General features: G+C 42.7%; 2 protein-coding genes across 2 annotated transcripts in view; one reads left to right on the top strand and one right to left on the bottom strand.

The window, feature by feature from the left end:
• NHP2L1 (NHP2 non-histone chromosome protein 2-like 1 (S. cerevisiae)) overlaps positions 1-2,258 on the top strand; it is a 4,749-nt gene extending 2,491 nt beyond the window's left edge. The window contains exons 2-3 of the mRNA XM_009322725.1: positions 618-738; positions 1,741-2,258. Coding sequence (XP_009321000.1) covers positions 618-738; positions 1,741-2,003 — 384 coding nt within the window. The 3' untranslated portion in view covers positions 2,004-2,258. The remainder of the gene's footprint in view (positions 1-617; positions 739-1,740) is intronic.
• A 2,421-nt stretch (positions 2,259-4,679) lies between these two features.
• Positions 4,680-13,025, bottom strand: part of XRCC6 (X-ray repair complementing defective repair in Chinese hamster cells 6) — a 13,031-nt gene continuing 4,685 nt past the window's right edge. The window contains exons 6-12 of the mRNA XM_009321975.1: positions 12,015-12,201; positions 10,596-10,764; positions 9,293-9,454; positions 8,252-8,381; positions 7,445-7,545; positions 6,379-6,492; positions 4,680-5,547 (exon numbers count right to left, since the gene is read on the bottom strand). Of these exons, the coding sequence (XP_009320250.1) occupies positions 5,351-5,547; positions 6,379-6,492; positions 7,445-7,545; positions 8,252-8,381; positions 9,293-9,454; positions 10,596-10,764; positions 12,015-12,201 (1,060 nt within the window). The 3' untranslated portion in view covers positions 4,680-5,350. The remainder of the gene's footprint in view (positions 5,548-6,378; positions 6,493-7,444; positions 7,546-8,251; positions 8,382-9,292; positions 9,455-10,595; positions 10,765-12,014; positions 12,202-13,025) is intronic.

Here is a 13,025-nt window from a genome sequence, read left to right as displayed (position 1 = left end):
CAGGGCTGTAGCTGCGTGTGAGGGCGGGCGGCAGAGCATCAGGGCGTGGGGTCGCCCGCGCTGGGAGCGCCTGCCTTGGCTGCGGCCACGGGGGCTGAAGAGGGTGCCGCTCCGCCGTGCCGCTCCGGCGCGGTCGTTAATGCCGCTTGTGACGTCGTTTCTGTTCCACGGGGCCGTTGATGTTAGCGTTTAGAAGCTACTTGTAATTTGCAGACATGAAACGGCTATGTGCTCTTCTCGGGATTTCTTTAAAATTCGTGCCTGAACTTGTTGATTTGCTGCTGGCAGGGGCTTGTTCCTTGTGCGCTGGAACACTTTTATTTTGCATAGTATCCGTGGTAGCAAATGCCTGAAGGCTGCCCTGGAAGCTCACTGCTGCTGGCTTGTAGGGTCTGAGCTGGCTGTGTGAGCAGATACTGCCTACTTTGAATAGGAGAAGAATCCCTCTTTATAAATGAAATGCAGTGGGATTTTTAGTGTACGTGCAGAGCAACTGAGAATGGTGAGGTGACTCCAGTAGTCAATATATGTGGTGGACGTGATGCCTACGTAGTGTTGTTCAGAACAAAGCCCCCTTTTCTCCTCTTATAATACCCTTCACCTTTTCCTTTCTCTAGAGCGAGGCAGAAGTGAATCCCAAAGCTTACCCCCTGGCTGATGCACAGCTCACCAAAACGCTACTGGATCTTGTGCAGCAATCCTGCAACTATAAGCAGCTACGCAAGGGAGCCAATGAAGGTGAGACCTGTGTGTTGCAAAGTGTGCGAGAAATCATAGCAAGGATTTTGTGAGAAGCTGTGGCTAGAGATTGTCTCTTCTCTCTAGCGGTGGGCCACTAACATTACATAGGTCTGAGAGTGTCCCTCTCCTCCCTCCTCCTTCTAGCCTGCTTAAGCAACATTCGGGGCCAGAACTAAGCTATAATCTCTTCAGCATTTATATATAGTTCTGGTAGATGCCCAAATTGTGCTCCTGGTTTAGTGGTGTGGCACTGAGATTACCAGATGCCTAGCCAGTTTAGAATCATAAAAAGATTCAGGTTTGAGGAGACCTCTGGAGGTCCCTAGCGCAACCTGCTCAGAGAGTGGCTCCTGTCACAGTTGGATCAGGTTGCTTGGGGCTTTGCCTAGTCAAACTTTAAAAAAAAAAAAAACCAAACAATCCCTAAGGATAGAAACTCCACAGTCTCTTAGGACCCATGTTCCATGGCTTAAACACCTCTCATCGGGGGGGAGGGATGTAAAATTCCAGCATGTCCCCAGAATCTCCCTGAGGCAACAGTCACAGTCTGCAACCCGTCCTTTTTCCTGTGCACTCACGAGGACAGTCTGGCTCCATCTTCTCTGCAATCCCCTTGAAGCAGTAAAAGACAGTGGCCGCATCCCCCTCTCTCCCACCTCAGCCCTCTCTTCCCCAGCCTAAACAAACCCAGCTCCCTCAGTCTCCCCTCATCTGTGGTGCGTCCCAGCCCCCTACCCGTCAGCAGCCCTGGGCTGGCCTCGCTCCTTTGTGAAGGGAGCTCCGCCGTGCTCGAAGGCAACGCTGGGCACAGTACCCCAGCTGCGACCCTGTGAATAACCCCCTCCCTGGCCCTATAGCTGCCACTTTTCCTTCGGCCTGTCCTCGTGCTACCACTAGATCCCCCTCTTGCTCATGCCAATTTCAACATCTCCTAATGTTGTTTTTCGTTAGATGTGCTTTCCAGAAGGACCTAGACTTACTCTTCAGCTTCTTTTGCAGCCACCAAAACACTGAACCGAGGGATAGCGGAGTTCATTGTGATGGCGGCGGATGCGGAGCCCTTGGAGATCATCCTGCACCTCCCTCTTCTCTGCGAGGACAAGAATGTACCTTACGTGTTTGTGCGCTCCAAGCAAGCCCTGGGCCGGGCATGTGGTGTTTCCCGGCCTGTCATCGCCTGCTCCATCACCATCAAGGAGGGATCACAGCTAAAGCCTCAGATCCAGTCTGTCCAGCAAGCTATAGAAAGACTGTTGGTCTAAATGCCCATGAGTTTAAGTGTGTGTGGAATCGGAAAGTTGAAGTCAGGGGGCATTAATGTCGAGCTTCAGTTGAGACTATAGTTTTGATATCAGTGTTTCATTTCAAAACACCATATTTTTGTTTAATAATGGTTTAATTCTTAGTGTTTCTGCCTCTCCTCCCCCGTCTTCTCTATTATTCCACTCCAACACATTTAATTTTCATTGTATTACTTCTTGAAAAGTGATTGTACAACTGCATTTCCTGTTTGATGTTTAAAAGGAAGGGAAAAGAAAAAATCCCCCCTTATCTCTGCATCTGCCTGCTCAGGGGCTTTTTTTAACCCACCCAGTAGCTTACTCTGCATCGCAGTATTTCTGTTAAGCTTCAGCCTCTAACAGGTGTGAGTCACTGTGTTTCTGAATGGCTTAGTCTACTGAGGATAAGGCAAGTTGGTTTCCCGCAGAGCGTGTGCGTGCAGACTGCTGGAGTTCTTGCTTGGAGTGATGGAGCAGCGTAGACCACGTATAAGGCAGGCAGCGGATGGAGCCAAGATCAGTACACATAGCACAACCCTTTTTCTTCTTGAAACCAGACAAGAGACTCCTCTAAGAGGTGTATGGGGAGCAGAAATCTTATGGCAGTGCACGAGGGGAAATCTCTTATTTCGCTTGTTTTTAAATACTGACTTTTTAAGAAAAATAAAATCGCTGACAAAGCTAAACATAATTGTCATTCCCTTGGGGAAGCATTTGCAACTAACTGAAGTGTTCCTACTTGTAAAGCTAAACTGCTCAGAGACTGCCTAAAGGCTATTGCAGTGTAGTCATTCATACTCCTTCAGTTTTCTTTGCGTGGACTGTATCGATGAGCTCGGGCTTCCTAGGGTATTTAAGTACAAAACACGCAGTAGAGAGCAGCCTGCTGTGGCTGACGAGTACCCTACATAGCCCATGCTTTTAGGGAAGCTGCTGTACTGTAGTCACCTGACTAAAGATAAACCCTTTAAGTAATAGCCAAGGCAACAGAGAGCAAGTAATTTTTCAGATAAAACAGTTTGTGTCTTGAGAATGTTAGATAATCTCATGTTCTGGAAAAGCGTGAAGCACCACCAGCATTCTGGATTAATGGTGGTTTTATGGAGCTAGCTTTAGTTAAATGCATATTGTGTAACAAATCCACTTACTGCGCCGAGCAGAAGAGTCTAAACCTCGATGGGTCATATCAAACCTGTCTTCTACTGCAGGATGCCAAAGCAAAGCTAGCGTGGAAAGACCAATAGGTGCAACAGCAGAAGGGAAAATAAGTTCTCCTATAATGTTTCTACAGAGGCACTAACTTCACTCCTTTAGTAAGTACGTCCCAAGCAGATGAAAGCAGCTCACGAAAGACTGAAGACAAATCATACTATATTTTTGTAAACAGCTGGTAACTAATATCCTTGCTGAGGTGAACTTAATACAACGATTTTAGAGTCCTTCCATTTGTATGAAGTTTAGAAATGTTGCTGTTCCCTTCTACTGATGCTGACTGTTGAGCTAGTTGTGTTTAAAACCACAGCCAAAGGACTTGGCCTGTTGTACCATGCCAAGACAGCTGATGTAAGACCAAGCACATAAGGAGCAGAAATAAAGGATTCTTGAGCACACAGACCTGTCTTAATTTTCTGCTCCGAAGCCTTCCATCACCATCCCTGTTGAACTTCTGCTTAATGCAATAGCCTGCTTTAAAAAAAAAAAAAAAAGCCAGGAGGAATATCTAATAACCTAGACAAAACATGCCATAATCATCCAAAGCCTGGAACATGCTGTGCCTGGGGGTTAGCAAGCCAAGAGAGATGTTAACAAGGGCATTTGGGGAATGAAAATTCACAGAATTCAGGACAGGACAGTCTCGCTATTTTATTGCGTTCAATTCAAGCGTCGCTAAGACGAGCATTTACAGTAACTTCTTTGCCGAAGGGCAGAATAAATTGACTGCTTAGACAAATCTTTACTAAAAATAACTACTATAATGCTGGCTGATTGAAAGTGTAATAGACTACGTAGCTTCAATCCTGCAGAGCTCAACATGGGCTAGCTGCTCTTCTGAGAGGGGCTGTGGAGGTGGAAGTGAGCAGCTTGCTGGCACAGCTAGGGTGGTCACGGTGCCAAGAGCGTTCACAGCTGGCTCCGATACGTGTGCCACACTACAGCATGGGCACAACCGACCTTAATATATGACTTAATTCTTCGATAAGTTGCCCAATAGTTTGTGCGCCAAACACAAGAATCCCAAAAAACACCACACAGACCAAAATGGATACCTCATGTATCCCATGTTTACATCCCATAGAAAGTTACAGTTAGCTAAACAATTAGTACTGTTTTCTAGAGCAAGGGCAATGACTGTTGGGTTTAATCATCTTGCACTGCAAGACAAGTGCAGCATGCCACATGTGAAAGTTTAAAAACCAAAACGTAGACAGGCCCAGATGCAGCCTCCATACGTACGATTAAAAAAATAAAAATACTGGAAGTAACAAGGGCTACTCTCCACAACTTGCTATTTTTTTATTTTTAAAGCACAGATTTGAGTACAGAAGCCTGCACAATAGTCTGACTCATACTCGCTACAGAGATGGAAAAGCTCTATACCATCTCAGTAATTTAATTGGGTAAGTGCTTGCAGCCTTCCAGAGAACATGGCTTCCCCCCCCCCCCCTTTTGAAAACCAGCTTTTGCTATTACCATTTAAAAATGGAAGACCTGGCTGTGCAGCTTTGTGAAGTGCTGGCTTTTTGCCCAAAGGATTGGCTACTGCTTCCCAGTAATGATTTTCTCCTTTATGATCTGCTGGCAATCTTTGTAACGTCAATGATGGAAAAGAACCCAATTTGATTACAAGTACCGATACAGACTGGCTGTTTTGGAGATTAGGAGAGTAATACACCACGTTTATACCCTGTTAGCACACAGACTTGACCTGCTGCTTGAACTCATGCGGTGCCATTAACACAGATCATTCTGTTTTCTTACTCGCATTGAAGTGAGTTTTGCTGTCTTTATGATGCAAAGATGGTATAACCAGTGTTGCAAATTAAGAAGTCCAAAATAACTTTTATTAAGAAACCAGGAAGGCACAACTGTGTTTACTTGCAGTGGGTGACCTGAGTTAGCAGGGAATTTAATTCTGCCTTTGGCTACTGTGAAGAGAATCCAACTTTGCAGAGATGTTTCACAACTAAAAGTAAAAAGTTTCTCCGCTGCTAGGTTCAGCAACACTTAGTCGCCTTCTCCTCCACAGCAAGATTAAACAGACACAGCATCCACATAAGACAACCAAAACTTTAAGCAGACGGAAGTCAACCAGGGCCTTCTGCTCCTGCTTAGTGCTCACCGAAGTATTCAGTTAGCGCGTCCATGAGCTCCTGCTTCTTCCCCCCACCCTTCAGCCCATAAAGCCTGCATGCATCCTTCAGAACAGGTACAGTGAGCTTGCCTAGAGTGCCCTTCTGCACATGACTCCACAGCTCATCTTTTGAGATTTCTACCTTGGGCCTCTTCTCGGTTTGACCATCAGAAGCTAGAAAGATAAATTTTAGATCACCAAGATTTTAAAAAGTTTCTTAATAGAAAGACATCAACGTTTCTTATACATACCACAGTTAATGGCCATTAGCACATGGTCCTTTAACACCTACCTACACACTCACAGACCTAGTTTCCGTATTTTGTTTTATGAAGGAGGTGTCACTCACTCTATAGTGAGTCATATAGTATATTTCATTGATATGAGTGATCTCAAACTCAAGTATGAAACTTTGTGTTCTGATGGAAAGATCACCCCCAAATGAAACTTTTAAGGTATTCTCATCTAGACAGGAGAATGCAACTATTCCACAGGGAGTTCAGCTAACTGATACTCCCACTTCATGCAGAGTTTCATAGACTCCCAAACTACACATGTACTTCAGCATTACTTAGACATTTAGCCCTAAAGATGCCTATCTTGGACTTGCTAAACAGCCCATGCATAAAAGTCTGCTTCCTCACCCAGAACACAAACTGAAAGCGTGAACAATTTCACTACTCTGTTGTAAAAAAAACGAAGTTATTAATAATGATGATAAAAATAAATAAATATGTATTTTACAGTAATTTACCCACATTGCTTCCTATACTTCCCTGTTTTTTCACTATGCAGTTTCTCATTCCAGCAGGTCCCTAGCTGGGTACCACAATATGCTCTCCTTTCTAAGAATCACCGCTGGATATAAGTCCACTTTGTTATGGAAATGAGTAAAGAGTTATTGCACAAGCAGCTTCTTTAAACTGTGAGACAAACTGAAAACGCAGAAGCCTGTCAACAAAGAACACAGACACCATGTTGCATGTCTGCACCGTCATTACTCACCTTGTTTTCGCTTTACAGCCTTTGCATCAGGACTGTAGTCAGGGGGATAAACCAGCTGCTTGAACTCCTCCACCAGGTTGCCCAGCCTGCGGTTCATCTCTTCAGCCTTCGGCACTGGCAAAAGAGAAAGATTTGCCCTCTCAAAAACAGAGTGATCACAGGAAAGTGTAAACGAGGTCATCACCAGATACAGTTGTGCTTCTGTAATAACTAGCATGCAAGTGTTTTGCAAGCATGCAAAATGCAAAGACCTATGTTATGATATTCACAAATGAGAAATTTACAGCTCTTGGTAATATCAAGAGTTTGTATTATACATATGTAATGGACTCTCACATATCCCTGAACAGGAAATATATACGCAGAAAAAAACTGACACGGTGGAAGCGATACAGAAGATCTCCAGCCTGGTTGAACTGTTACCCAGGTCTAATCTCAGACATTTAAAATACAACAGGTTACCATCTAAGGTTGCGAGTAGTTTGAGGCAGAACAGCTTGTTTCTGTCATGTATTTGTATGGTATCTAGCACAGGGACCTAGATTATTTCTTAGGTATCACTTCAGAAGAGACAAATAGTTATGCTAATGCTATTCCTGGAGTACACCATAATTTTAAAAAAGGAACTTCCCCTTCAGGAGTAAGTTTCTACCGTCTGACAAGATATTCTTATGTAGAAACTCTCACAGCCACAAGGTGGCATCATTGCCTCCTAACAGAGTAATTCTCTAAGCGATTCTGCCCATTTATCAGACTGAAATATTAATTAGATTCTTGAAGAGAAGAATTTCAGAGAAAACATTTGTCACCATAGGAAAAAAGGTGATTCAATTTTAATTTTGGAAGAGGAAAAAACGATCACTTTACCTATCTTAAAAGTGACACCATTAGAAAGTAAGGTCTCCATATTTCAGAATGGATACATCCAGAATTCTGCATCTTGGAACTGCACACAACTAAAATATTTTTTAAAAGACATTTGGTTTTGTCGTAGCACATCTCTGACTTAGAACAAAGTCAAGAGCCCTCTACCCTACCTCCCTTCGCACCCACCAATAATTCTCACTTGTAAGATCCTCAGCTTGTTCTGGTTCCATCATAGCCAACGCCAAAGCCTCCAGATTCCTGAAGTGCTGCTGCAAAACTGGGTTCTCAAAGCTGTCAGTCCTGCCAAGAATCCCCCAAAATGTCAATGCATGCTGCCAAGAAGACAGACAAGACACATAAGATCTGCCACCAATCTATTTCAAAGTAAAACTTCCCTCTTTCCCACATAACAATCCATCTCATTGGAAGAACTGCTTTTCTTCTTTTCAATTTATCTGCTGAATCACTAGCCTGCCATGCATCAGCCACGTTAGAAAGCTGTGTGAGACTTAGAAAGCTGTGCGAGGCAAATGGAGACAGGGGCATTCTACTTTAATACCAGTTATGCTACTTTCCACATACCTAGGAAAAAATCTCTCATAAGAGCACTTCATAAAATTTATCCTATATATAATGAAAAAGGCCTAACTATTCTCTCTAAAGTGCTCTAATTTAAACAATCCAGGTCTGATCTGCAACAGATTGGCAGAACCACAATAAAATGTGATACCTCTGCAACAAATGACAACAGCCCAGAGAACAAGAGCAATTCTATAAAGAACTCCAGAACATGCTACATATTGCATGTGGTGCCTGGGTATTCAGAATAATTAAGAATAAAGTTTGGACAAAGCTACTGCAAAGGGAAGCAATTTGCATCAAAATGCATCAAAATCCTATCTTGTGGTCACCACAGCTGAACAATGTATGCAACAGAGCAAGCAATAGCGTTGTGTTTTCTTCCCCACGCCACCCCCCGCCACACACACGATTTATCTCCATGTACCTGTATTTGAATCGGAGTTTTTGAATTATTTCCTTCATTTTGTCCACCTGTTCTCGACTGGCTGGCACCTTTTCTGTAAAATCAACATTCCGTTTGTCATCGGCGTATGGTAGAAAAATGATGTGGAAACCTACACAGAAGAGAGAGAGAAGAGAACAGTTATACAGAACCATCGCCTCAAAACAATAATTTCTGGGAAAGGCCAGGATGCTTATTAGCTAGGTCTGATGACTCCCCAAACTAGCTACTATTTTGCTGTAAACAACAGCAATCCATAATACCTCCTAGTACCTACAGCATGACACTCAATCCCAATCTCAATGTATATAACCAGCATCACTAATGGCTTTCTGAAAGAGAGTCAAACTAAATGCATAGCTAAGAGCTGGAAACTTGTCGCCTGCTTTTTATACAGGAGATCAACTTGTGCACCTTCCCCCTCTCTCACTGGATATGAACTTGAAAAAGGCTTGTTTAAAAATTAATGCCCACATTTTATTTCTGAAATGCTTTACATTGTACACAAGCAGCGTTATTCCCCTACTTTACATCCCTCCCAGACAAGGATTTTCCAGTTAGAGAGTTGAGAAAATGGAAAAGAGCAAGAGTCTGCCTTTGCTCCCTGATCATTCCTCACTCAGCTGCTATGGTGCGAGGCTCAGTATGTGAGATTATTTATTTAAGGCTTTAACATTGTATCCAAGGATACATAAAATTCAGGGAAAGACATTCCATCCAGTCAGCAAACAGAAAAAAATGCTTTTAATTTTTAGGTCGGTTACTTGAATCTGCTAAAAAAAGGCAGGAGGCAGGAAAATACTGTAGCTATGTTACACCCGAGCAAGCACTGATGCAACTGGAGTTTTAAAAATAGATTCAAGACCAGATGCTTACAATGACAAAACTGAAGAAAAGGGATGTTGGAAAGCACTCTCCACGCTTTTAAGGGGAGCAGCACCAAGAATATTTTTACGCAATACAGGAGGCTGTTATGCTGACTGCATCCAATCGTGCAGGGAAAGGCAGCATCTCTTCCCATACCTGGAGGGGCTATCTGTACTTTCTGCTCATCCACCTCTTCCTCCTGGGGAACCAGGGCCACGAAGCGAGGGGGAGTGTTCCGGCGGGCGGTGTATCTGCACAGTGCCATCACCTCCCTCTCCAAGCATTTCATCAATAAGGCATTAAATAGCGTTGTACTCCCTGCAAAGTAAAGACTGTATTGGTCAGATTAACAGCTTTGCTCCTTTGTTCAAGAATGCAGCCCTAGATATTAGTTTCAATACCTGTGACTTCTTTGAGATGGTTGCAACATTACAGAGGTAAAAAGCAACTTTTGGAAGGGGAAGCCCTCGAAAATGACAACGTTAGTGTCTCTCCTGACCAGAGCAGTGAGAGTTCTGGTGAAAGAAATGAAATCACTAGCATCTGAGCAATGAAATACGGTTGAAAATTGGAAACGGGTATCTACAAAGCCTCTTTCTGGTCTGGTGAGACATCATAGTAGCAGCACACCATAGGAACTTTTGCAGAAGTAACGCACCAAGAATTCAGATTGCAATATTCCTCTCGAGGCACATGTTTGCTTTGCATTTTACCAGATATGGTGGTCGGGAAAAGACTGACATATAAGTAAGGTGTTTGATTCAGGAAACTGCTAAGCTGGAGAAGCTAGCATACAAATTCTTCTTTAGTCAGACACGGCAAAGCATCTGGTCATAACTCAGCCCTCTTTACCCACCCTTAGATTGAGGAGCTGGAGTTTTTTTCTTTACTATTGCAGCTTGGGATGGATTAATACTGTATTTCTAGATAAGCAGATTTACATATACACATTAAAAAGGGGAGAAAAAGCAGTACTAAGCATCCTCTCCTCTCTTTACGAGCCCGTAAAGCGCTGTTAATTCAACCGTACTTCCCGAGTATTGTGTTTCCACTCCTAGCTGATATGGACTTAAAACCAGCAATTATCTTCACCAGTTTGGGGTTTGTTTTTTGTTTGTTTGTTTGTTTTTAACCACCTTTGCCTTCTTGTCAGGTACTAGGATCCTTCACTTTCATGAATGACAAAACCAAATATTTTGGGACTACATCTGCATAGTTTGATTAGCTGCTTATCATGACGGATGAAACATGAAGCCCAATCAGCTCTTCTGCTATTGAAGAAAACAAGAATTAACTGCAGCTGAGGGGGCAGTAACAGTTAATTCTGTACTTTTTAACATTAGCAAGTTTTTAAGTTATACAAAGATTTTACACTCGATGATCCCCACTCAAACACACTATGAATCAGCTGGTTACCCTAATGCAAGGTGGTGAATCTTCTCTCGCCATCTTTACTTACCACTTACTAGGGACTCCTCAGGATAGATGAACTGGGCAGGCTTAATATGGTGGTGCTGTTTTAGCATTGAAAGTGGTTTGAAGCCAATCAGAAACAAGCCCGGAGAATCAAACCGTTTTAATTCTTCTGTTTCCTCTTTCTCCAGCACAATCTGGCGGTTTCCATATGTCTAAACCAGGGAAGAGCAGATAGTAGTGCTGCTAGCATAAAAAAAAATTGCAGGGGTGGGGGGGCAGGAAGAGGATCCAATTGCTGTCTTCCACTACTGAAAAGAGGGTTATATGACAGAGCAAACTCTCATCACTAGTGCACACTGAAATGGCAAGTCACAGTCTGTGACCATTATCCCAAGGGAAATTCCACCTGGACATTAGCAAAATGCACTTTCCTAAGACAATGGTTAAGCCCTGGTGGCACAGAAAGGCTGTCACATCTCATCCTTGGAGTTCTTCAGAGCTGTCCCAAACAAACCCTGAGCCACCTGGTCTGGTTTTGTGAGTCTTGCTCTGGGGTCGGTTGGAGCAGACATTTTCAGAGGTCCTGTCTGATTCTAAACTTGCTTCAGCAGATGCACGCCAGCTACCTACTCCTGGCAGAAACAGTGACCAAGAAACAATGCTTTTGAAGCATCACTCATATGTCACAAAAACAAAAACATATTATACATATGTTTACGTATTTAACATATTATAGTCCAGCTGCTGAAGTTAGACATCAGGGCTTAATGCTCAGCTTTCTGTTCATCTCCTGTACTTTATTTCGAGAAACTAATGTCCAGTATAAATAAACTTAATATTTAATCTTAAGACAGCATCTTTAAGAGCCTTTGGCATGGAAGGACACACAAAGTGCGTTTGTGACAATATACCTAGCAACTGTATATCCTGCTTTGAAATAAGGCTGTGCCTGAACAGAATGTGACATTTAATCTACATCAGCCAAACTATCAAGCAGGAAGGCAAAGCAAAGAACAAAATAACAAAAAACAAAGGTAATATGCCCTTTTCTTTGTGTGGAAAATAGCTCCAACCCCTCCCTGTGATTCACACTTGTATGTTTAATAAAATGGACAAAATCTGTTCCTAATGAATCAAAAGATAAGACCAGCAGTGATAGCACAGGGCCACATAAGGTCAGGCTCTGACAACCCAGTTCTGCCTTACAGAAAGAAATAGCCTGTGTTCCTGAGTGCACTTCCACCAGTGGCTGTGCTTTCCCTTGACAGTCATGCCAGGGAAACAACCCACTCTCACTCTACATAGCTTACAAAGTGACCAGGCTATCCCCAGGGGCATACAGATGTAAATATTTCTGCATTTGATCTTGAAAGTGAAATACAAACAAAAGCAGCAAGAGAATCGGCATCTCCCCCCCACATCACAGAGACAGGAAAAAGCAGGCACATAATCAATACGTTACCTGAGCCCTTTTTGTGTCACTGGGCAGGAGCAAGCTGCCTGTTTTTCCATTAAACATCCTTGTTTTTGTTTTAACTGGTTCATTAGTTTCCCGATAAAGCTTCACCGGATATGGCTTATAAGCTTTTTGAACAAGGCTGTATACACCAACAGAAAGCGACAGATCTTTGTTCAGATACAGATTTAACCTGTGTAAAAAAGCAGATACAGACTTGAGACTCCGAAAGATGACTTCTGCAAAAGAAAGTCATCTCCTCAGATAACTTACTTTCTCTGACCTCCTCCTATTCTCCTCCCCGGAAATCACATGTATCTCTGGAAACGTACTATTACTTGAGTAATAATCTCACTTGTATAATAATATCATAAAAATGATTTAAACACAAATAATTTACCATATTTCTTTCACCTTTTTTCACTCTGAAAGGCAGCTATGCTCAAGCAGAGCACAGGACAAGTTCACATTTGGGCACCCCACTTGTGCTTAATGCAACGTGACCTCTGAATTCACACAGAAAGCAAAACTCCACAAAAGAACCCCATCAAGACAAACAAGACCACGATTTAAGAAAAAAATTAATTGGAAGTTAGAGAAAAATTCAGAAGTAAAGGTTTACAATTGGGGGTAATCTTCAAGTTCTGAGAGCAGAACAGTGAATTACTGTGAGTGTTACTTCCTCTCCTCTAAAAGGTATCACTGGTACAGGATTCTTCCTCCTCAATTATTAGAAAACTTGAGGAACATTCCCAGAAGAGGAAAATGAAGCTGTGAGCAGGAGCAAGAATGCCAGGGACAACAGCTCAGGTTGGGATATATATATTTTTTTAATATATATTAAAAAAACACTAGGCTGTGAAGTTCATTCCCTTACTGTGCTTCCACATCATTCTGCTATGAACTCACTCACTAAAAAACCCAACTGTTATGGAGTATGTGGTTCCAAAAATATTTTCTAGTCTGCTTTGCCAAGATCCCTTTAATCTCTTTTTAAGTATCTCTAATCTTTCAGCA

This window comes from Pygoscelis adeliae, unplaced genomic scaffold (genome assembly GCF_000699105.1).
Source record: "Pygoscelis adeliae isolate BGI_AS28 unplaced genomic scaffold, ASM69910v1 Scaffold60, whole genome shotgun sequence".
Lineage (NCBI taxonomy): Eukaryota > Metazoa > Chordata > Aves > Sphenisciformes > Spheniscidae > Pygoscelis > Pygoscelis adeliae.
Note: the sequence above shows the minus strand (reverse complement) of the source record. Positions and strands in the feature narration are given on the sequence as shown.